This window comes from Hoplias malabaricus, chromosome 5 (genome assembly GCF_029633855.1).
Source record: "Hoplias malabaricus isolate fHopMal1 chromosome 5, fHopMal1.hap1, whole genome shotgun sequence".
Taxonomy (NCBI): domain Eukaryota; kingdom Metazoa; phylum Chordata; class Actinopteri; order Characiformes; family Erythrinidae; genus Hoplias; species Hoplias malabaricus.
The window spans coordinates 44374078-44398636 of NC_089804.1; the positions used below are offsets into that span (position 1 = coordinate 44374078).

A 24559-nucleotide genomic window follows, 5' to 3' on the forward strand; every position below is an offset into this window, starting at 1 on the left:
TACTAATTATTCTTGAATAGCTGTGAGAAAAAATAGCTACAATAAAAAAGTAAGCTTCTGCATGGCTCGACTCGTTTTTAGCTGGTTGCTTTTCCATTAGCACAGCTCCCCTGTGAAATGAAGCTGGTAACTTCGCAAAACCCCATCCGTAATGGGAACTGCAGCAACAAAAAATCGGTTTGTTTGTGTTTTGATTTTTGGACTGAACATGGCTCTGTGCCCCAGTTCTCATAGATTTCCTTGTTCAGCATTAGCTTGAGATTTTTGTCAGCCACCGAACCAAGGAGTGTTTAAACCTCTTCAATGCACCTCTGGGTAATGTTACAAGCTTTTGTTGTGAGTCAGATAAAAACAAATGCAATCGCTGCTGTAATTTCAGAGATTTTACAAGCAGCAAATTTGTACTGGAGCTCTGCATTTCATAATGATTGACAGGTCTCTCTGGCCAATCGGCTCTCTGCAAGGTTTACTACTTTCTCACCTCAATTTTTACCAGGCGTGAACAAGGACTAAAACAGTACCCGGTTCAAGGGACCAGGTACCAGATTTGGCGAGCGGAAAAGCGAAAAGCCAAGCCGGGTTGAGGCAAGTCCTGTAGGTTCCATGTAGTGGAATAATAGCTGTAGCTTGCTCCTTGATGCTGTGGTCTTCAAATCAGGACTATTAATCCAGGTTCCATGCCAGATTTTGTAATTGCTGGCTGGTATGACACTACACCAGGCCAGCCAGGTGCTTTAGCAGTTGCAGCTATAGTGTCATACCAGCCAGAACCTTTAAAATTCTGGCTTGAAACCTGATTGCAAGACCTGGATTTGGTCAAACTCATCACATGTCAAGAATGTGGTATTAATCAGGAATATTTGTTGTTCAAACATTTTACAAGTTATGTCTATCTATGGGAATATCAATTTAATTTTCTAAGAATTAAGGCAAAGAATAGGCTTTGAAAATGGCAGTAAATGAGCTTTTACTGTTGCTAGGGGTGGTTACTATGGTCTGGTCATGGGGTCCAATCAAACACAAAGACATAAACAAACTGTGACTGTATTTCCTCCCTCATAGCTTACTTCATTTCAGTTTTCCTAGAGTGCACAGTGTTTGTGTGTGTTTGTGTGTGTGTGTGTGTGTGTGTGTGCGCGCTTGTGCTTCTGTGTGTGTGTTGAAAACTCAATCAAACTATGCTTGATTGCAAGAGGAGATCTCGCAGCAGGGCTTCAGTGTGCTGCAGGCGGATGAGAGTAAGATACAAGGAGGAAAGGAGGGAAGGAGAGAGAGAGACAGACAGACATAAAAGCAGGTAGCTGACTGTACTGCAGAAAAAGAGAGGGGAGGTGATATAGATGAGAAGATTAGAACTTTTTTCATAGCTTCATTACAGAGGACAAGATGGAAGGATAGTCAAGAAGGTAATGATTAGAGAGGATGGGGTTTTTCTCTCATTTCTTCCCACCTTCTGTACAGAATTTTACATTCTACTGCTCACAGATTGATATGAGAAATGTTACATAGCATAGTTGCTGTAGTGCTGAGCCTGAAGCAGCAATGACTCTTCTCCTTATTACAAGTCAGTGAAAAATCACAATTGTTTCAAAGCTGTAATTGTAAGGGAAAAATACAACCTAGTGTTGCTTTAAGCTGTTTAGAGATGGTGCATTAGCAGCAGGGTCTTCACATGTCTCTGAGAAGATGCTGGTGTCACTGTGTACAATTGGAGGAAACTCACTAGTGAATTGGTGATGACAAATAATTATACAAAATCTTGAGCATAAACAACAACAGCAAAAAAAACAAGCTGTAATTATAAATTAAAAATATTGTTGGCAAGCTATGGGCCTTGAATCACAGCTTCCATTAGTACTACAAATTAGTTTAAATTTGTAAATGAACACAAGACTGGAATATTAGGATAATTACACATTCATAATCAATTTTATTTATATTCAAATTGCATCCAGCATCAAGAGGTTGGAATATGGAGGTTGGCCTATTTTAATTTGTTTCATTGCAAAACATAAGAACTGTAAGACATAAGAACAAACGCTTCTGTCAAATTCAGCTTATGAGTGAATCACATTTTTTTTTCACTCCTCCCCCATTGTTTTTCGACCTTTAGCTGTGCTCTGCAGTATCTGCAGACACCATGTAATTTATCAACATTTAAGGTAGAATTACTAAGCGTTTTATGCTAATTATGCAGTAAAGGGTCATAACGCATTGAAACGACAAGAAACTGAAGTTGAAGTGTCCCCCTGATAAATCTCTTTTTCAAGAGCTATATAGCCCTAAACCTTAGTCCTACCCCTCTTTCCCAACAAGAACTGAGGTACCTCTGCCCCTAGGCAAAGTGGAGGGTTAGGGCTAAAGTGTGAATTGGGATTCATTCTATAATATTATAATTATAATATAAATAGTGATGTCCCGATCCAAATCTCAAAGGTCGGTATCGGGGGCTATCACTGCATTATTTTACTGATCTGTACTGGTTTCACTGAGCTCGATCTTAAGTCAGATCCTCTGTTTCCTCTAGGCGGCAAGCTCACACTTGAGTACCGGCAGATACTCAATATTAAAATTCTTGGACCGTGATCAGGAAAAAAAATGAATTGGGACATCACTAGTAATAAGGACTGAAAGCTAAGAATCTCCACTCTTGTGCTTAAATATATCTTGGCAAGTTGAACTGAAGAAGGTCCTTCTCTATGCTGTTTCATCAAGTAAGGGTGCTGGAGTCCTGGGCAAGCTGCACTTCTCCCATTAGTGCAGTTTGTTTATGGGATCTGGCCAGACTTAGTTCAGCTGAAATATTTCAACACCCCAGTGCCAGGAGGCCTGCCAGGACTATAAAAAAGCCAGCAAAGCCTGTTACAAGGAACACACTTCTGTGTAACATTGGAGCGAAAGAGGGTCACCAACCATAGGTGTCACAAAGATGGCGGAGCTGCATCACAGGGCTCCTGAGCCCTGGGTCGTAGCGCTTACATGGCTGGGTCATTAGAAAAAGCCTCCTTGTTACACTCTAATACTGCATCCTTTATCTCACGTTCATGGGCCTAGACTACAGAGTTTGATAAATGAGTCTCAGGAAAGAGCTGCAGCACAAAGCCCTTCGCAGTGAATCAATTCCACTATCAAGTCACATGAAAGAGCTTCATTGTCCGGGTCAGTCTCTAGCCCTATTGTTCACCATATAGCCTGGCTATAGCCATCTCCCCATCAACCTTATGATGAATGGCTACTTTTCATGTTTGTAAACAAAGCAGATTCTTCACACGTAGTCGAGTCCACTTCAGATCTGTGGTATGGTTAACCATTTTTTCCAACAGAAAATCTTTTTTTTTTTTCTTCTTCTTTTTTTTTAAATTCACCCAATTTGGACATTTCCCTTCCCAGCAGGGCCCAAATTACAACATGTAGGACTGCCCCACTAAGACAATTAGCTTAGTGGGAGCTTAGGAGAGACATGCTGAGTGATGGAGAGTGTAGCCTATTATCCAAAACCCCAGATAACTGTCTGTGAATATTTCTTACTACTAAAATTGGGCCAAAATGAATTATAATGTCCACAGATTTTTTCATTTTTACTACCTCCCTTCCTGTAGCTGCCATATTAGGAAAGAAATATAATTATCCCAGCTTAAACTATGTTTTTACAGACATCTGACTTTAAATGGAGGCCAATGACGATTATTGCGCATGATGATATGCATGTGAAAGGGGTCCCAGAAGTTCATTACTGGCAGGAGTAACAAGGGATCCCCATTAAAACATTTTAAACTAGTGGCTGATCATCAGGAAGAGTCTCAAGCCACACAGACACACTGACTTTTCTCTATCTTGGGTTTGGGTGATTTGATCCACACTTGTGGAGCACATGTGAAGAAAAGACTGTGACACATTAATGAATCATGGGACTCTGTGTAAAGAAAATGACTCGTTTGCACAAAGCAGAGGCAAATTAAGCCTCTAGACACCAGCTTTTTATTTTTAATTTTTAATTAATATGAATATTAATAATGCTTAAAAATCACTAAAAAAGTAGTGAATTTTGATTTATAATATTCAACCATCCCTACTGTCATGTCACCAACAGAGGAAGTTCACAGAGGAGTTTTTAGAGCACAAACAATGGGCAGTGTCAACCACTTGGCTAACACACACACAGTGCAAGAGGCCTGCTGTTCTGGGAAGCTCTGATTGGCTCTAAAGAGTCCAGGAGAGAGAGAGAGAGCCAGACAGACGGTTGAAGAATAGAAGCCATCCACCAGAGATGGGGAGCTGGAAAATGAAGCCAGTCGATAGAGAGTGTGCAGTATATTCATTATTTATGACTGAAATCCTCTTTTTTTTAGGGGGGGGGGGGGGGGCAGCGAGAAGAGAGGCACGCAGTGAGGTGAGGTGGGAGTCAGATAGCAGTGAGGCATGGGTAGAGGGCATGACTAACACCCTTGTATCAACATGTTGGGCTTAAAAAGAGTGAAAAAAGCCCCCTTGCTAGTAACAAGAAATGGCATGCAAATCTCAGAGGGTGTATCAACTAGATAATATCTCCTAGCACACCTGGGACAGTATCCACTAACACCATGGCTCTAATGACAGAAAAAAAGAGAGAGAAAAAGCCTCCAGACACAGCTGGTAAGCCCCTGAGGGAAGGAGCACCAAAAGCCCTTGTTGTCTGTCTGTCAGTCAGTCTGTCAATTAAGCTCAAGAAGGAGCAGCACCATGCAGGTGCACATTCTCCATTCTAATGTGAGGGTGGTGGTCTTTTGGTGGTCACAATTGCACTGTCAAGGTAACCTAACTGATGAAGCTTTTGATGCAATTAGTGACCATATGCTTGCTATGCTGGGTGAAGCAAAACAATTCAAAAAGTGCGTAACGACATTAAGGCCCTGCTCTGAAAAGACAGCAGATGCTTGATTTCTAAGGATAGAGATGAAAGGCTTCACGGTGGGGTTTAAACTGTAGATCTTTCAGGTCCCTGAGCAGCAGTATACTAGTCTCTAAGCTAATAACGCAGTCGGCTTGACAGCAGGCAGTGTCTCGGCCAGTGTGCGAGGAGTTAATAATGCCGTCCAGGCACAAAGCAACAGGCTGAGGTCTCTCTCTCTCTCACATACACACACACAAGTAGATCTGCAGGGAAGATAGCAGGGGGCTTATTGATTTAAACACAGCAGCCAGACAGAGGGCCGCTCTGACCCCAGGGCTGATTCAGAGCCCACTTGATTATGTGTGTGCTTTGGGTTCGCAAGAATGGAGTGTTTGCGTACTTCACTGTGAGTATGTGTTACAGGGTTAGACACAATAGATACAGATGTCTAAGATGATGCATGCAATGTTTGCTAAGTCAAGTGACTTTGAAGGACATACATTTTGTATCTGTATGCAAGCCTAGTGCCCTTCAGTTGTCTCTTTTGCCACCCCCTCAAATCCTGGTGTGTGTGTGTGGGGGTATACAGATGGTAAGGTTGACTTCACCCCACTGGTCCGTTGGCTGCTCAACGGGCTTTTGTCCAGCATGCCTTTTTGGCAAGGTTTAAGGGGGTTTTATTGGGGGTGGGGGGGGCTGCTGTCAGGCTCAGGTGGCTTCGACCGATACATGTCATATGACAAACAAGCATCCTTACTCTGCTCTGCCGCAAGCCAACTACGGACCCAGAGAAAAACCCAATTTACAAGAACTATATCAGCACCCGGGAGTACAGCTGTGGCTCTGCCCATCTCCGATTCAGTCCGATGATCTTGAGTTTCTGTGATTATCACATGCTAGAGATAGAGGCAGAAATGCTCAATCCTTCCTTGCCTTAGTTAGGGTTGTAGGGATTTTGTCTACCTGTAGGAAACTCCAAGGAAAATGGCAAGAAAACAATATCTCCAGCACTGTGGAGTGGCTTGAAAAGTGCAAGGATGTTGTTGCACACTCCTCATTAATTCCTGTCATTCCTAGGAGTCCCTCTCATTTTCAGTGTGACAAGAGGCCAGGAAACGATAATGAGCTGAAGCTGTCTATGGAAGGCACTGTCTCAATCCCAAACAGTCTGAAATGCAAACACACTTACCTTGTTTTGACTCCATGCGACAGCACTATGCACCTAGAGCTTATCCATACATCTTCTACCGCTAATTTGCAAGAGTTTATGACAAAGTTCCCTTGTATAACCTGCATGGCTGTGCATTATATCACTTAACGTTGTCAAGGCAAAGTTGTAAGGGCTGTCTTAAAGCCACTAGAGGCAGGCCTAGAGGTTGTGGAAGCAAATCTGCCACTATGACATCCCCACATTCTTTCCCTATCAATTATTGGTTGCCCATATTTGGTCTGTACCTTGTATCACATACACAAATATGGCTACAGTAATACTTATAAACCCTCCATTTTTTCCTGTCAAGAATTCTGAAGTTTGATCTTCCCACATCCCCTGACTGATATTATCTTTCTGTATATTACACTGGGAAAATGATACCTTGCTCTAAACCATTCATCACCCTCTAGTGCTTGTGCTTAAATTCTCAGAGCCGCACTCCTCTTGGTTCACTTAGAGTGTTGCCAGCTCAGCGCTAGGCAGTGACATCCATCATTTGTTCTGTGGGTGGCAACGGGCCTGTTCACATTACAATTATTGCCCCTGTTAGTGCCGCTATACCAGGGCACCACAAATCCCAAAATGAGTCCCATCATATTCACACAACCCTTCCATCAATAAACACCTGGGATGCCTAGACTGGGATGGATACCTGAAACGAGAGAAGATCTGGAGTAAATGGGGGAAAAAAGTGTAAATAATTTAGAAACAGCAGCAGTGATGAGACTGTGCGATTTTAAACTTGAATTCTTGCGCTAAGTCCAACAATACGGGACCACATTCTTACAGGACCACATCCATCATATTTACATATGAATGGCCATCACTGGGAGGTGTGTTATTGTATCAGCTCAGAAGAAGAGGCAGCCTGTGATTGCTGACCAGATTGAATAGACCGTTCTTGACAAAGAGAATAGAAAACATACATAACACACATACATACGCGCAACCCTCTCTCTCACACACATCATTATCATCCATCAGCCCAGCTCCTACTGACAGCTCTCTCAATATGGGCTGCGGAGGAGGACAGGGGGAGTAGCTGGATTGATTCTTTGCATTGTTGGTCTAAGGCACGGCTCAAAGACGGACTGTGGAGACGCTCTTCCGACACATACAGCTCAGGGAAAAGGCAAAACCTGCCACTACCGCTGTGCAAGTGAAGAAAACAATCGTCTCACACGGCGCTGGGTGTTTGCTGTTGCGTCTGGGCCATTAGCAACTCAGACAAAGAGCATATGCGGGCCTGGCAGCCTCCAGAGCTGGGTGGTGCTTGCGGGGAGGTGGGAGCGGGCCTCCTGCCAGCCTGCCCAGCATCCACAGCTGAACCTGACAGGCTGCTTGGAGCAATGCTCGGTCGGTGGGAGGGCTTCATTTACCGCCCCTTTCCCCACAACAACAGGAGGGGAGCTCAGCCCAGAGTGACATTCATCAGGAGGAGAGCAGGTAGACATTGACAGTTTCTGTCTGGAAGCACGCAGGCACAGTGGGAGCTGTATGTTCATACCCATTATGTCTTGGCATAGACTGGGACTTGGCTCACATTTGGACGGCCATAATCGATAAAGATAAGGACAAGCGAGCTTGTTGTTTCTTAATCTCTGAGGTCAAGTTTAAAGAAAAAAAGAAAAAAGAAAAAAACACACTTGATTAATGGATGGTATCTTTGAATCATATCCACAACTAAGGCCTGTAAAAGGATGGGGACAAAAAATGGCCTCCCTTTTTGTGTAGTCCATAGCAGATGCAATTCCCAGCTGGGATGTGTTTGATCCGAGTTTGCCAAGATGCTGCTCCAGGTCAGGAACATATTTAAAATCACTTATTGTGTTCATCTGGTATTTTGCTGGCATACACTAAGCACATTTACAACTGAAACAGAAGGAAAAGGAAATTTTCTGCTTCCTCTATAAGTCATTACCTTCAAAGGATTTGCAGTTTCATTTAGCTTGACCAAACACGATTTAGCTTTCCTGCACTAGGTTAACTACAGCTTCCTCCTTCCACACCTCAAAAAACAAAGACTGAGGTTTTAGAAGCCTGCTTCAATAAAATAACTTCAAGAATGCACAATATGGCATGGTAACAGCTGTCCCTCCACCTCTCCCCAGAGGAAATTCAGGACAAAGAAGCCCTGAGATATTTAAAAAAAGTGCTGTTTCAGTTTTCCCTCTGACGGTAGGGAACGAATTCATTATGCAGTCTCTGTCTCTATGACGTGCAGCCAGTTTGTGTTCACTCACTGAGAGAAATAGAAGGAGCGAGTCTTACAGTACTGCCTCCACCAATTAGACAGCTAGCGGTAATGATAGCACGCTAGCAGCGTTTCCCCTGCCGCAGTCTTCCCTCTTGACACAACCGTGCCTGTTTCCTTGAACTGGCAGTTACTTCTCCCCGAGAATCCTTTTTTTGTTTAATTAGGCTTGTAAATAATTATTGCAATTAAAGCCTGCAATTAGGAGAGAGAAGTGCCGCTATTAGAGATGCGACGGATGCCAGGGAGCTTTTTTAGCGCGGCGAGGCACGCACAAAGCCTCCACCATTATACAGTCACTCAGTGACAGCCACGACGACTCCTGACACGCCAGAACATTTTAATTGCGGACGTTATTATCCTGCCATCCTCGTGCCTGATTCCTGAGCCAACGAGACAGTCTCCCGGAGAAGTGAACTATGAGGAAAGTTACGGAACTGTCACTTCGCTGCCCACACGACGGCGGTAAATAAAGAGGAACTTTGTTTGTTTTGCACTGCGATTTTTTCCCTTCCGCCTTTTTTCATGTTCTATTAAACTGATTGCAGGAGCAGCACTTAGACGCACGTTTGACTGATGCCTGACAACTGACATCGCGCCACGCTGACGCCTCTCATTGTCACACATGTCCGAGACAAGGTTGATGAACAATGAACAAATTGAGCAAATGAATGCGGCACAAGCTGCTGTTTTCAAAGCCGGGCTGAGGCATGTACCCGTGCTAAGCTGTTCCCTGAAGAGTCACTAGTAACTAAACAAGGTGTCTGTACCATCAGGTCTCAGGTATTCTCCTCCTCATTAGGGGCTATTAAGTCAGCAGAGCAGTGAAAGCTCCCTGAAGGACTTGCGAGATAGTGATGAGGTTTCAGCAGGTACGGACACAGCCTCTGGCTCCTGCCTCTGCTGTTCACTAATAACACCCTGTGCGACACAAGCTTGTCTCTTTATGCGGGGCCAAATCTATAACTCACATGACAGGTCAGGGGCCATCAGGGCTGCATTCAGGCTGTTAGCTGCCCATAAACAAAGACCTCTTACCCCAGTCCCAAAGCTAGGCTCAAGAGCAGTAGACAGCCAGTCTAACTGCAGAGAAGGAAGGGGGCAGGCGAAGGAGGGGGCAGGCGAAATGAAGGGTAGAACCTCCATTCAGTGCTCATCTTAATTAATGAGCTGACGGAAGCTGACAGGAGGTTTGCTATCAAATAATGAGGTTAGGAGTGGCCGGTATTTCCTGTGCAATAACCATGATTAGCACTAATCCAAGCTTAAGTCAATTACTGATGCATAGACCGGGATTGATGCAAATGAGGTGGGTTAACTCAGCAGTGTGCTGGGGGTATGTCTTAATCATACCTCAAGAAAAAAAGCGATCAGCTCATAGAGCTTGTTAACGATTGCATGAGCTCACAAAAAAGGCTCCTTCATCAGGAATGTCCATCTTAAGCTGACCTTGAAGTTGACCCTGGCATTTTGATTCACTGCTTTAAGGTATATGTTGACCCTAAAACCACAATACCCCCACCCCCCCCCCCCCCCCACCCCCAAAGCCAATGACTCCCAGGTGTTTTCTTTAGGTCTGGGATTGTGACTGGATTTCAGAGAGTGCAGGCTAAGTAGGTTCATCAATAATGTTGGATGTTGAAAGTATCGACAAGGGCATTTATCCCGATTTGTCCCTGTGTCAATAGCAAGTGAAGCTGTCAACCTACCACAGGACTGGCAAGTGACAGCCCAGCTCCAGAAGAAATGGCATCATTGGAATTGATTCCCATGCTGTAACCTCTGTTTCAGCAATGTTGACCTCCCTTGAATTCTGAGGTAACAAATGATGCTGCATCAATCAAGCTTAGCATTTACACATGCTAGGCTTCTCTAGAGCCTAACATCAAAGGTAGTTTGCTGAAGAACCTGTGTACACAATAACTATGGAAGCTAGTCTGGGTACATGTAAAAGAGCTGGGAAACGTAGGATGCATTAGTATTGCAATACACGAGCCGTGTATCGTAAGAGTCTCATTGTCCCCGCCCCGTCTTCCAGAAAAAGAAATGTAGATGTGGATTTTGTGGTTGCATTGGATATATGGAATGACACTGCCAAATGTGCCGTGTAGCGGAAATTGCATTTAACCTCAATCCAAACCTCAATTAAAAAGTTCAGGCTTATGGCCAAATGGTGCATCACTGATATTCCTTCATATCATGCCTAAATATGGACCCCCAGACAATTAGAAAAAAGGGAAACAACCAGGACAAAATTGTAGACTTTCTAAACCTGCTAGAAAAAAAATATCAAGGCAACTATTTTGGTTTTTAACTAAACATTTATTTGCCAGCGATTAAAATTCATGTCATTCGTCGATGATTCCAACCACTTGAGGTTGCAACTTGAGTTAATCGAACTCTTTGTGCGGCGTAAGCTGGGTGACAGTGATTGGTGAGCAGAGAGAAGATGGAGGTCATTGGTCAAAGTACTTTCCTTGTACCCTTTTTCTTTGGCAAAAGCAACTGCCCTCTAACAGGGGTCAAGAAGAGACCAAGGGCTGGCTGGGGCCAAAAATTCAGTTTGTACAAGTGGAAAGCACTTTGAAATGTGGTTTTCTTTACATACATACATACACACACACATATATATATATATATATATATATATATATATATAAATCTGAAAAGACTCAGGAATTTTGCCTCTAGGGTTAAAATTCCTGGACTATTTTTAGTATGAATTTAGGCAAAATGCGCTTTCCTGCACTCAGGTCTTTTCCAGGTTATTGTCACCGGAATATGAATACAGCAGGGACCTTTGTCTGTGTCTGTGTGCATGTCTCTGTGTGCTGCCCTTAACTGAATATTAATGCTGCTTTGTTCTCATTAATCACATCCTCTGCTCTGCTGATTTCCTGTTAGTCCTTCCATCGCATAAAGGCAAACCCCCCACCCGTAACCCCCAGAGGTATAGACGTAAGCCCATGCATATCTTTCGAGACACACATACACACACACTCATATGCATACACAAAGGAAAACCAATGGCTAGGTGCCAACTCAATCTTCATCCACTATGAAGGACAGTGAAAATCAGGAAAACAAAACGCTCCTCACAAGCTGTCTACATCACAAAGCCGTAAATCACTGACCAGGTACGGGGCCATCAGGACCCTATCAGTGCACCCAGGCCAGGACTTACTCTGCATATATTTCCACATAAACACACAGATATGTTTTTTTCTTGCATAACCTGCAGGGAATGATTTAGCATCCCATTCTACATTTGCAATAGCTCCAGTTTTTTGACGCCAGATATAGGCTAAGGAGATGATATCTGCCAGAAAGCTTCAGGAGGCATAATAAGAGCACTAGTGGTTTGTCCCTCTCATTTTTTCTCTCATGAATGGCAGCTCTAGCTCAAGTTCTGGTTGGTGTTGTAGGCAGAAGGAAAGATAGGCTCTAGTCAATCTCAGTGTGGCTAAAAAAAATTCCATTTCCCAGAGCTTGATAACCACACACCTCATTTCCTACACATCTCTCATCCCTAGCTAAACAAAGGTGGAGGAGCTCGGAGATGGAACTAGCAAGTACCTGTATGTGTCTCTGTGTGATGTTGTGTATAAACGCACATGGAAAAAGGTGGGGTTAAAGGGTTGCAAAGACACAGAGCAAATAATCTAACTCTGAACATAGGAAAAGAAGGAAATCATGCATGGAATTTAAATTTCACAGCTGAGTACTCGGAGGGAAATTGCTAAGTTAGGGAAAAAAGCCACTCTTTTATTTAGCTGATGATCTCTCAAGCAATAATGTTGCTTGCTTTTATGGGGTTGAAATGAAACTGAAGGGAGGGAGGGAGGAGAGGAAGGAGGGTTCAGAGGCAGAACCATAGCTTGTACAGCGTAGCCCTTGCCACTTATCGCTAAGGACACGGCTGTTCCAAAGAATGACAGCAGCACATGCAAGAGAGCCAAGCCACCTTGTGAAAGTCGACACTTTGTTTGCACGCCAATCCACGTTAGTCACGGCGCTAGAAATTTCACACTCGTTCTAATAGAAACATGGCCGTGGAGAGAGATGCTGTCAAAGCACAGCCTGGCGGGACACTTGCAAGCCACGTCAACTTTACACATCATTCCGCGATGTCCAGGACCTCTGGCTTCTCTTGATTTTCTCTGATTCTAGTCAAATGCCAGGGCTGCTTCTTGTTCCACTTCTGCTGCTGCTCATGGCAAACAACATAATAGAGGCATGAGTCATAAATGCACAGACAAATATGGCGTTATTTTCCTCTTATTGCAGGAGAGATCTCCCATGCCATGTTTACTTTAATTTCATGGGCAGGTATTGGCCGGTGTTGACCGCTGGCCTTTGTCAAGCAAATAATTAAGTGCACAAGTGATTAGTGGTGAATCTTCCAGCCGCTCGCTTCTAACAGTGTGGTGGGAGCTCATAAAAATTTTACAGCACTGCTGATAAAACCATAAAAAGGAGCCCAGTCAAAACGCAGGCAATCTATTCTTCAGCCCTCACACTTTTGATTGCTGCCTAATTGGCAATATTCCCTACAATGGTAGCTGGCCGAGCTCTGTTGCTGACTTAGAGGGAGCAACAAAGAAACTATCTGGACGTCCACCTCACAGGTTGTAGAAAGGAGGAGTGAGAGGATAGGGTGAGGTGTGGGATATCTGGATCTTGGCCCAAACTGTGTGTGCCAAAGGTCGGTCATTAAAACACAACCGAATAACAATTCTGATCTCTGATATTCACATCTTGACCAATGTTGCAGAGTCTACCAGGAATCATTGGGTCTGTTGCTGGGTTCTCTTGCCTGGCCCCTGGACCCCTTTTTTGCAAGGTGAATTTTCCCCTGCTTTGCCATGAACTTACAAATCCCACTATTTTTCCCCTCCTCTCCTTCATATTATCTCTAACTCATTATCTCTAACAGGTCATTTACTGCTGTGTCCCCCTTATGAGTTCTGGTTCCTCTTGTGCAGAGGGAGCTTTTTCTTGCCATTCTCAGCCTTGGCTTGCTCATAGGGTGATTGAACCCGATCTCTGTAAAGCTGTGACAACTGGGAGGAAAACATCGCAGTCAAGGGGCGAACACACAGAAGACCTGGAGCTGTGACACTTTATGCAACCAATGCCTTGTCAATACTGTAGACTTATTTTTTTTATGATACTGCACCACTATGAATGTAACCAATCAAGTCACTCTGTGCAAGCAAAGATTCTATGAGGAAATGGTGAGCCATCGAATATTCAGCAGGAATTCAGAGTGATACAACAGTTCTTCAAACATTTAAGAGCTTTGAGAATTGAATAACTGTATACAAATGCATTTATATATTCTCTCAGTAACAACTGGGTGGTGTTGGTGGTTCTGACTTAACGATAAGCTCCAATGCACTCTGTGGTTCAAAGTCTACCCCATACAACAGACTGTGGCTGTCGACTTTGACTTGAATGTCCTGCATCTGATATGCAAACTCAGATGGGTTGATCTTACCTGTTTCCATATGGGGCGTGTTGTTCATCCACATCTGAGGTAATACTATGCAAAATGGCCAGGCAGGCCATATTTGCTTGTAACAACAGAGCCAGGTGGAGCTTTGCTTAACCCAAATGGTGTGCTCTGGAAGTTTGCTGTTCGGTTCAACTTCTCCAAAGTGGGCGTTTTGAACAGTGGTTCTTCCACTGCTGTACTGCTTGAAGAAGAGAGCTTTTTACAACAGACCTGTGTCTGAAACCCAGGAGAGGGAGGACTATTCTCGAAATAGGCTCTGACACACATTCACCAATGCACATGACACTTAAGTCTCACTGTTTCATTTGTCTTTCTACCCCCCCACCCCCCAACACCTCTCTCTCTCTCTCTAAAAGAAGCTGCTCTCAGCTGAAGCCATTCTGACCTTTTGTAGTTGTTAGCCTGGGGCCCTCTTGTCCATCTGAGCACCAAAAGCACTTTGTCAAAGGACCCGTATTTCAAGACTGAGGCCCATGATTTTGTCTGCATGATCTGAAAATTCACACTCCTTGAGCAAGCCCAGTGGTGAGGAAGCTTCAGGTCCAGGACCAAACAACTGCTAATCATTTAAAAATCAACTTCGTAGTTTGTCTTGCAGCCACAAATGCAACTGAGAAATTCTGTTTAGGGTTTATTATGTATCAATGGAGATTACAGTATTGGAGAATATATTAGGGTTCAGGCAGAATGCACAGCACTTGCAAGCGTAGTCACTAGGCAAGAATCATATTTCTGAACACAGCTCTGAATAGAAATATTTACTGCCTTTGCAAATACATATAATAACCATAATTCCCCATCTAGTCTGAAATATCTCTCATCATCAAAGTTTAATATACAAAATGTATTTCCAAGATTACATTTTCTAATTCTTATATGGTTATTTTCTAATGTTTGGTACCTACTCGACTCTTGCTTTTTAGTTTCCATTAGGCAAACTTTCTACTTGGTACCTGGAACTGGGTACTTCTTTAGGCCCCATATGCTTGTGGATCTAAGAGAACCAAGCAGGGACTAAATAAGATGAAATCCAGACATCCAGCACCATCTATCTGTTTGTAAAATCTCCAAATTACATTTGTACATTTGAGATCACATTTGTCTTTTATCTTACTCACAGCAGCAGCTCGTGAAATTATGCTGTGGTTTTTGAAGAGTTTCAAACGCTCCTTGGATGATTGGCTGATGAAAAATTCCAGCAGGAGCTGTGTGGTGAAACAACGAACAAAAAACTGGAATGATCCATCTGAACTGGTGCGCAGAGTCACATCCTATATGACACAACAACAACAACAAGCATATACATGATGAGTAAACAAGGCCCATACCGCATCCATTGTTGTGGTTTTCAAAGCCCACCGTTCACATTAGAGACAGGGTTTTGCAACATTACACGCTATATTTCTCAGTGAACTGTGCTAATAAAAAAAGCTACCAAATCCCAAAACCTACTTCTATCTCTCTGACATTCTCATACAATACAAAAGCCCCATGCCTCATGTTGCCAGGATAGATTCCATGGGCTTATGATGTAAGAAACCCTGGCAGCCTGAATCCATCCGTTTGAGATTCAAACCAGAACTGCTCAGCCATGGTGCTGACTGCTTATTTCCCTAGTGATTCATCTTCTAGCATATAAACAACACCACTCCGACATGCTAACAAGCCATAAAACTTGGTTTTCATTAGAGGACACATGTGAAAATGCTCCCATATGAGATGTACAATAGATAATCCTTCTAGTGGAAAGGAAGTCTATTGAATTAGCCTCAAAAGCTTGTCTGAATCTGTATGCCTATAGTTTACAGCCACGGATTCAATTCTGTTCATTTGTGTAGCACCTTACAATAGATGTACTTGCACATTTTTATGTTTTATCTAGAAACCAGAGACTAAATCCCTGTTGTAAAGCCCAGTAGAATCAGCTTTAACACAGATCAGCACATGCGCATCTTTCATCATGACACAGGTACAAAGAGCGGTGTCTTGGCGAGAGAGGAAGTGATATACACACTTCAGCTCCACAGTGGCAGAGAGGAAATCCAGGCTGTGCATGAATCAAGCCTGTGCTCCCTGTTCTCTGATTACTGTCAGTGATGACACAGTACCCCGCGGCCTCTGTAAGAATTCCCATTATTTGTAATGGAGGAGCAAGAGAGGGGAGCCTTAGCAGCTGCATCTTCCATCCGTTCCGCAGCGCTGCCCTGAAATGAACCAGTCACTCAGGACCATTAACATCCCACAAGCCGCTGTCGTTAAACGTTCAAAACGAGGCATTCCTGCAGATACACATGGACATGAGGGTCTGAGTTATGGAATTCTGCCAAGCTGTGCGTGAGTGTGTAGGTGTGTATGTGTTTATGGAGTGTTTATGTGGGAGTGCGCAAGAAAATCTATTTCAAGGAGCCGCGATAGTTTTGAATTCTATTTCCATGTGAGGGAAGGCTGCCTACGCATATGGAATGAATGCAATTTGTGTGTGTGTGTGTTTGTGTGTACTTCAAATAGAGAAGGAGGAAAAGCACAATATATGGCACAATATAAAAGAATATTAGAATTTGAATGTGGATAAGGAGTGGGTGTGTGTGTGTGTGTGTGTGTGTCTCCCTGGTGAATGTAAACAGAGTCAGTATAGCTGTGACTGTGTGTTCTTGTTGGTGTGTGTGCGCACACATGCATTCAGGTAGGCCCTGGTTCATGTGCAAAAGCCATGCACGACCTTGAAACACAGATTGCAGAAGAGCAGATGCAGACTGTATATTCTTCGGCATTAAATGGGTTCCATCCAAAGCTTTACTATGTTTCTCTCTTTATACCCCCCTACCCCACCCTTTCTGGGGTCTTGGAATTTTCATCCTGACCATATCAAATCTGCCACAGTTTCAGGTAATGGTAATGCTGACATGCACAGGTGTCAATTACGAGAAAAAAAGTTTAATCCTATTCTTCCTATTATGCTAATGTATATGCTACTTTCTAGTATGCTCTGCTACTGTAGTGCACATGAACACTGCTTTGTGTATCGTTCTCCTGTAAACATATGGGCTACATCACTGCATGACATTTCAGACCACCTCTTCAGATCCACTCCAGCATTAGGTGAGAGACTGATGTGAATACACTGACAAATCCCCTCAATCTACTTGATATCTTACACGCAGATTAGCCTTGCATAGCACAACTGCGGGAAACAAAAGGCTAATTCGATAGGATCCATCTTTCTTACATGAATATGGTCATGAATATGTGGACACGTGACGTGAAAATTTCATTTAGTTACACTTCATGAGTTGCTAATATTTGTCATGTTCACCAATACCTAGCTTTTCTCAATATTTACATTATTAATTCATTCATTCATTATCTGTAACCCTTATCCAGTTAAGGGTCGTGGTGGGTCCAGAGCCTACCTGGAATCATTGGGCGCAAGGCAGGAGTACACCCTGGAGGGGGTGTCAGTCCTTCACAGGGCAACACACACACTCACACCTACGGACACTTTTGAGCAGCCAATCCACCTACCAATGTGTGTTTTTGGACTGTGAGAGGAAACCGGAACGCCCGGAGGTAACCCACACGGACACGGGGAGCACACACCAAACTCCTCATTGACAGTCACCCGGAGCAGGACTTGAACCCACAAATTCTGGGTCCCTGATGACTGTGACACTAACTGCTGCTATATATACCTAAAAAGACCCAAGACCGTATAGTCCCTTTCATTGCCTCCGTCAACACAGGAAACATTTACAAAAATGGCAGAAACCCAAATTTGAGCACTACAGTGAATAGGGCACAGTTTTGGACAAGGATTAGTGTTGTTCATGAAAGCTCTATATGGATCAATTTTTAGCAATTAAGAGGCTAGTTAAATGTCATTCATAGTAGTTCTATATGGATCACTTTTTTGTTTTATCAAATAAGCTGTTAGCTTAGGGTTGCTTATGGTAGCTCTATATGGACCACTACTTAGCAACATGACATGGTAACAACGTTTTTAATGGTAGCTAATTACAGATCACTTTTTAGCAACTAAAGTGATACCCTATTCTGAGTCAGTGGTAGCTCTATACGAATCACTTCTTAGCAATTCATTGCAATAGTTAACTTAGAGTTGTTCATGGTATCTGAAACATATTTTGATAAAAAAATAAAAATGCATTCAACATAAAATGCAATTATTTGAAATACAAATATGCTTCAAATGCCTTTTCCTATTCCACACTCTGTCTGTGCTCGCAGACAAGTAGCAAGACAGAGACGGCTGTAGATTGCTCTTATTGAGCTTACTGAGCGTTATGCCTGTCAGGCTGTGTTTGTAATGGTGTGATGTTAAATTAATCAGCTGCAGCTCCAGAAACATGGGTGATGTAAGGACGGGAAGTCCTGATGGCTCTTTTATGAAGGGATTCGTCTGTGTTATAATGCACTAGCAGCCAGATCAACTGTCTGAGGTTTGAGGTAAAAATCAGCCCCCGAGGGCTACTTAGCTCTGTAGTGCGGATCTAAAACAATGCGTAGCATGCCTGTGTGTGTGTGTGTGTGTGTGTGTGTGTGTAGTGGTGTATGTGTTTGTGGTGTGGCCCCCTGGGCCTATATCTCATTGGTTGTTAATTCTTTGTCTCAAGGTCTAGCTGATGCAGGGGTGAGGCACCGAAGTGTAAACTTGATGGAGTGCTGGGAGTTCCTGCTCCACTAGGGACATGTATGTGTATATAAATGAATGAGCTACTGACTCAAGAGCTTTCTTTCTCCTGAGAAGGGACTCTAATCACAGTTCTATGTGCACTGGCTTGTGTAGTGGACAACCACCACATGTCCGTGTGTATGCTACATGTCACATTTGCACATGTTTATTTTCTACTGAGGCTCTGTTGACACTTGGTGTTAATATCTCACCTAGATCAGGTCATGGCAATCAGGTCATCACCCAATCAATACACAGGATGTTTACACTTGATCCTTTCTAAACTAAACTTCATGATCTATGATCAATTGTCCTCCAGCCACAAACACAAATGCATATCTGATTATATTACACACACACACACACACACACACACACACACACACCTGGCGACAATATGTACACAAATGAAGATCTGATTACAATATGCTATAGCAACAAATACTAGATTACAATGTGTTTATACACACACACACATACAAACAGATCATAGTCTGTCTATATACTCACATGCAGATCTGATAACTGTTTATATACACATGCTAATATAATAACTGTGTTTATACAGTTGCAATGTGTTTATTTGCTCACACTGATCTGATTACAAAGTGTGTATATACAAATGCAGACCCAGTCACGTGTGTGTGTCTATACACACACACACAGACTAGATTACAATGCATTTATACACCAACACAGATCTGATTACAATCTGTTTATATACACACACAGATCAGATCACAATGTGTTTATACAAACACGCACATCCAAATAAATTATATGTATACACACACAGATCTGATTACAACAAACACACACTCATCCCCCTCCAAAACACACACAAACACAAGCACACACACACATCAATTACAATGTTTTTACACTCCTACACGGATCTGATTACAATGTGTTTATATATACACATACAGATCTGATTAGAATACACAGATCCAATCACAGATCCAGTTTATATACACAGATCCAATCACAATGTGTTTATATATACACATACAGATCTGATTAGAATACACAGATCCAATCACAGATCCAGTTTATATACACAGATCCAATCACAATGTGTTTACACATACAAACATGGATCAGATAATACTGTGTGTATACACATAGACACAATCACAATAAGTTTTTACACACAAACACACACACAAATCCAGTTACAATGTGTTTATACACATATGCAGATATGATCACAATGTGTTTACATGCAGACGCATATCAAATCACAATCCAATTGCAGCCCGCTTGGATCAGGACCTAGATCCATATATATATGTTTACACAGGGTCCCATAAAACTGGTCAATATCCTACTCAAATCGAAATACATTATTCTGATAGGGACAGATATTAACTCTATCTGAATACTTCCAAACATTCCTCCAAATATATCAACATCCTATTTTCATTCTTTTGTTGTGTTTGTACATTTTAAATGCAAGTGTTCCTTCTCCAAACCAAATGAAATTAGCTTTGTTCTTGCTCTCACATCAGTAGACAGCACAGTGTGGGGTCTTGAGTGTTACAGCAGGTTAGAGCCAGCTACAGCAGATGCCTCCAGGGACAGAAAACAAGAGCGAAGGAGAGCATAGAAATTACAGGAGAGAGAAAGCACTAGTTTAAGTACACTTCAGTGTTTTGTTCATGCTTTAAACTCCATGCAGTTAGTTTATCTGCAAGCTACTGTGTTGTGGATTACTTCTGTCCTGTGTCTCAGCTGGTAGACATCCAATACAATTAGTGAATGAGGTTACTTGGTGTGTTAATTGTGGACACAGAGCTTGTATAATTTACATATAAAAGCTTGAAATTAAATTTGATGTTCCAGAGTGCACCAAAAGGCAGGTACAAAACAACATTGATGTCACTGATAACCATAGTATGATTTTGTCCATCAAACAAGTACAAAGAGCCCTGGTCACTCCTCTCTCTCATTATCTCGCTTGTAACCTTCCCGACTTTGGCACGACCCTCAAGTCTACAGTTGAACTCCAGCGAGGTTGCTGGCCATCTAAGACATGGGCTATAAAAAGGCCACCCGCGTAAGGAAGCGGGCCAGTCATCTATCACTTGACTTTGACACGTAGCTTTTTTTGTGTGCCAGGGCTCTTTTTTCAGCTCCCCTGATGCTGCCGCTTGTTAATATGACAGCTCTGACGCCTAGCTGCCACTCTGCTCTCGCTCACTTCATTATGGCCGCCCAAAGGTGACCTTCATCTCCCTCACTTTCCCTCCATCTCTCTCTCTCTCTTGCTCCACTCCACCATATTTTAGATGTCAGGTGAATGGTTTGCATAGAGAGTGAGAGAGAGAGAGAGAGAGAGAGAGAGAGAGAGAGAGAGAGAGAGCAGAGAAAAGAAGGGTAAGGAGAGAAGAAGAGAGAATATGGCACAACACTGATTGATTTTTAATCACATATCATTAAATATACAGTCACTGACCATGTGGTAAAACCTCAAAATTCTGAAACTGTCATTTTATAGAAGAAAAACACATGTATCTGCAATACATTATATATATACATATACAATTAAGAGAAATAAATATTGTCATTTCTATTGATCAAGATGCCAAGGGTCCATCCAATACATATTGAATGTGTAGAAGTGATGTTTATGAAAGTATAATATGTAGAGGAACAAACTCCATTTAAACATCTGTCTAACACTGCATCTAGAAATTCAATCATTAATTAAAAATAAACAAATACACTTCACAAAACTGTATTATAATAAAACTCTCTAAAACTCAGTAAATTAAGTGAAACTACAAGTTAAACAACATCTCCCACTTTTTTAAGGTTGGACTTTATTTGTTTTCTTTGAATATCTGGAAGTAAGTATCAACTCATGGCAAATGATTCAGAGAGTCAAACCACAAAGTTGTCTCAGTCTCAGCTTTCTAATGCCTTCTCGAAGCGAACATCATTATCTCTTTGAACTATGATCTGAACCTGCTTTAAACAGTGGATTATGACCCTATCCCCACTCTATCCCTTTATATATGGCTCTGGTGCTGTCCTCAGGAATATAGCAGCTCTGTGAACTGCCCCTAGTGGGCGGGTCTTATACAGTTTATGAGACAAGCAGTCACAGAACCAGGAGATATCAGCCAATAGCATTCACTGAGTGAAGCCTCTGCCCCCAAACTGACAAAAAAAAACCACCCATTTCAAAACCCGAACATGGAAAAACCTCTCAAGCACCAAGAGGGTAAAAACCATACGAGAATGAGAAGAAGACACTGAACAAGCTTATGTTCAGTGTGCCCAGTCTCTCTGTGCTTGCGAGGGCATGTTAAACACATTAGGCCATGCGTAATGTTATAACTTGCAGGTTTTTCCACCTGGTGTTTTTGCACTCTCAACTTGACATTAAAGTGACCCCATTATTATTTAGGGGATTTTTATGCCTGTATGTTGTCTTACTGTCTTGTCTAGTTAGCGTTGTGAATCTCCTCTCATGTACATTTCAGTCTGTTATATTTTCTGTACAGTATGCTCTGCACTCATTTGACACTGTTGGGTATCTGTTCTGTATATGGTTCTTTATGCATCATGCTGAGGTTAAGAGCTGCAATGTGCAGAAGCTATATGTAGGTATGGCAATAAAGACCATGTGACTCTCACACACTGACCTGTCTCTCAGACATCATATAGATGTAGTTGCGATCCAGGGAGAAGGCCATGTCTCTGAGGATTGGGCTGCCATCTTTAATGACAGACACTGTCTCATACTGCACTCCACCATGAGGAGGGCCATCCACACGTATCTGGAAGAGGAAAAGAAAGACATGCATAAGCAAATAACCCACAGAACACTTATTTTGACATCAAGTAATGATGGCAATCACAGGCACATGCTGTCCATGGCAAATTATAACAGAAAAGTATGTCACCGCCAATTTATCAATACCACACACCTGTGAAGATATGTTTTAATAAAGTATTACTATTTTATTGCATATTAAACAAAGTACCATGAACAACTGGATCATGAGGGTCAAAGCTTACACTAAAATAATGGCACAGTAATCGTACAATTTATTTGTAGATTTTTTTTTTTGTTTTTATAAATGAACACGTGATACCCATCAACAACAAAGCTCCTCTGTTATTATCAAAAGCTCTATTATATAACATATCATTTAGTAAAGAAAAAAAAAAAACTCCTGCTATTGAATATAACCTGTTTACTTGTTATTTTAACCAAGGTCTAACAGTCAAATGAGGCTGTTTAATGATATCAAAGCTTGCAGATGTGACACGACAGTCTCATCCTTTAGTCATTAAGTCATTTAGCCCAACTCCCCACGCAGCCATTACGAGCGGCAGACGCACTGGGACTGCCATGCATGTGGCCCTGTGTGTGTGTCTGTGTGTGTGTATGAAGGGTCAAATCTGGGTCAGCCGTCTGTCTACTGAGACTTCACAATAGCAGAATAGAGGAGGCGTGTCTGCTCAGAGGCACCAAAAAATAACAAAGTAAAGGATCTTCACATGACGTCCAACTTCAAAGCCAATCTGGTGATTATGTGAAGCACAAGCTGAAGCCTATGGCTAAAACATAAGGTGTGTCCGGTCAATACAGAAATGCTTAATGATTATTTAATGGAATGAGACACAAAGAGTACTGTGTTCTCCCACTTATATAAATATATATATATATATATATATATATATATATATATATATATATATATATATATATATATATATATATATATATATATATATACCTGCTTCACCCTGATCAGGGTTGTTGTGGGTCTAGAGTCTAGAAGGAATCTTTGTGCAAAAGGACAACACACTGGACAGGGCACACTCACCCCATTATTCACACCTGTGGACATTTTCACAAACTCACCCACTCACTCACACCTGTAGATCATTTCACATACTCACCTATTCATTCACACCTGTGGACAATTCACAAACTCACTCATATACACACACCTGTGGCCAATTGTACACTGCTAGTCTACCTACCAACACAAGCTTTTGGAGAAAACTACAGCACCTACAGGAGACTCACACAAACACTGAGAGAACATACCATCTTCTACTCCCACACAGCCACTGTGTAAAACTGTTTCTTTAAATACTAAACTCTTGCCAACATTAATAATCTTGGGTCTACACTACATCTTTTTTCTGACGGAAATATATAAACATGAAGTAATAAACATTGTTTTTCCCGTACCAATCCTCTTTTCCCTTTTCTAGGTACTGATACTGTCAATAAGGAACAGAACAGTCATCTAATCAGGTGGGAGTGTGTTCAAATACAAATACAAGAAGCATTCTTTCTTCAAACTCAAATAAATCTGAAATCAAGCTTTTCTTTTCTTATGGTGCATGCTTGCAACCAAACATTATTTGTCTTTCATACATCCTACTGAGATACTGCACTGAATCAGATGTCCCTGAGGTCTTAGAATAGCTGGCACACTTTGAGACTCACCTAAAGCGTGAATCAATGGCTATCATTTCTCCAAAGCAACATCACCTTGAGCAAAGTCAAGAGAAGCCCATCACAACCACAGATTCCTCCAGCACAGCAGCTCCAAGCCCTATAACCCTGCTGTATGGTCATGGATGAGAAAAAACATGTGTACTGTGATAGGAAATCTCACACCCCCTCCAAGTCCTTAAACTGGCATTTACACTGTGCCAACACAAACTCGTAAAGGTAAATACGCTCATACATGAAATCTCTCAGTCCGTTTGTCTTCCACCTCACTTGCCTGAGCTGATCAAGAACACACTGTATAGACTTTTATTCACACACTCTTGTAACAGAGAGATACATTTGGCATAACTCTTTTTTAGCATCACATTTTGTAACACATTAAGAAAATAAGAGCTAATTAAAAGTTGTTGTTTACGTTCAGAAGCTCTATTTTTTTATTTTTTTACAATAAGACAGTATGTAAAAAAACACAGCTCTTATTGTTCATATGGGGCTGAAATTTAACTTGTCTGTTCAAATTACCACAGAA

The 24559-nt window shown here is 42.1% G+C and overlaps 1 protein-coding gene across 1 annotated transcript in view; it reads right to left on the reverse strand.

Annotated features, from left to right (window-relative positions):
• plxna2 (plexin A2) overlaps positions 1 to 24559 on the reverse strand; it is a 301903-nt gene that overhangs the window by 149269 nt on the left and 128075 nt on the right. The window contains exon 4 of the mRNA XM_066670429.1: positions 22196 to 22330. Coding sequence (XP_066526526.1) covers positions 22196 to 22330 — 135 coding nt within the window. The remainder of the gene's footprint in view (positions 1 to 22195; positions 22331 to 24559) is intronic.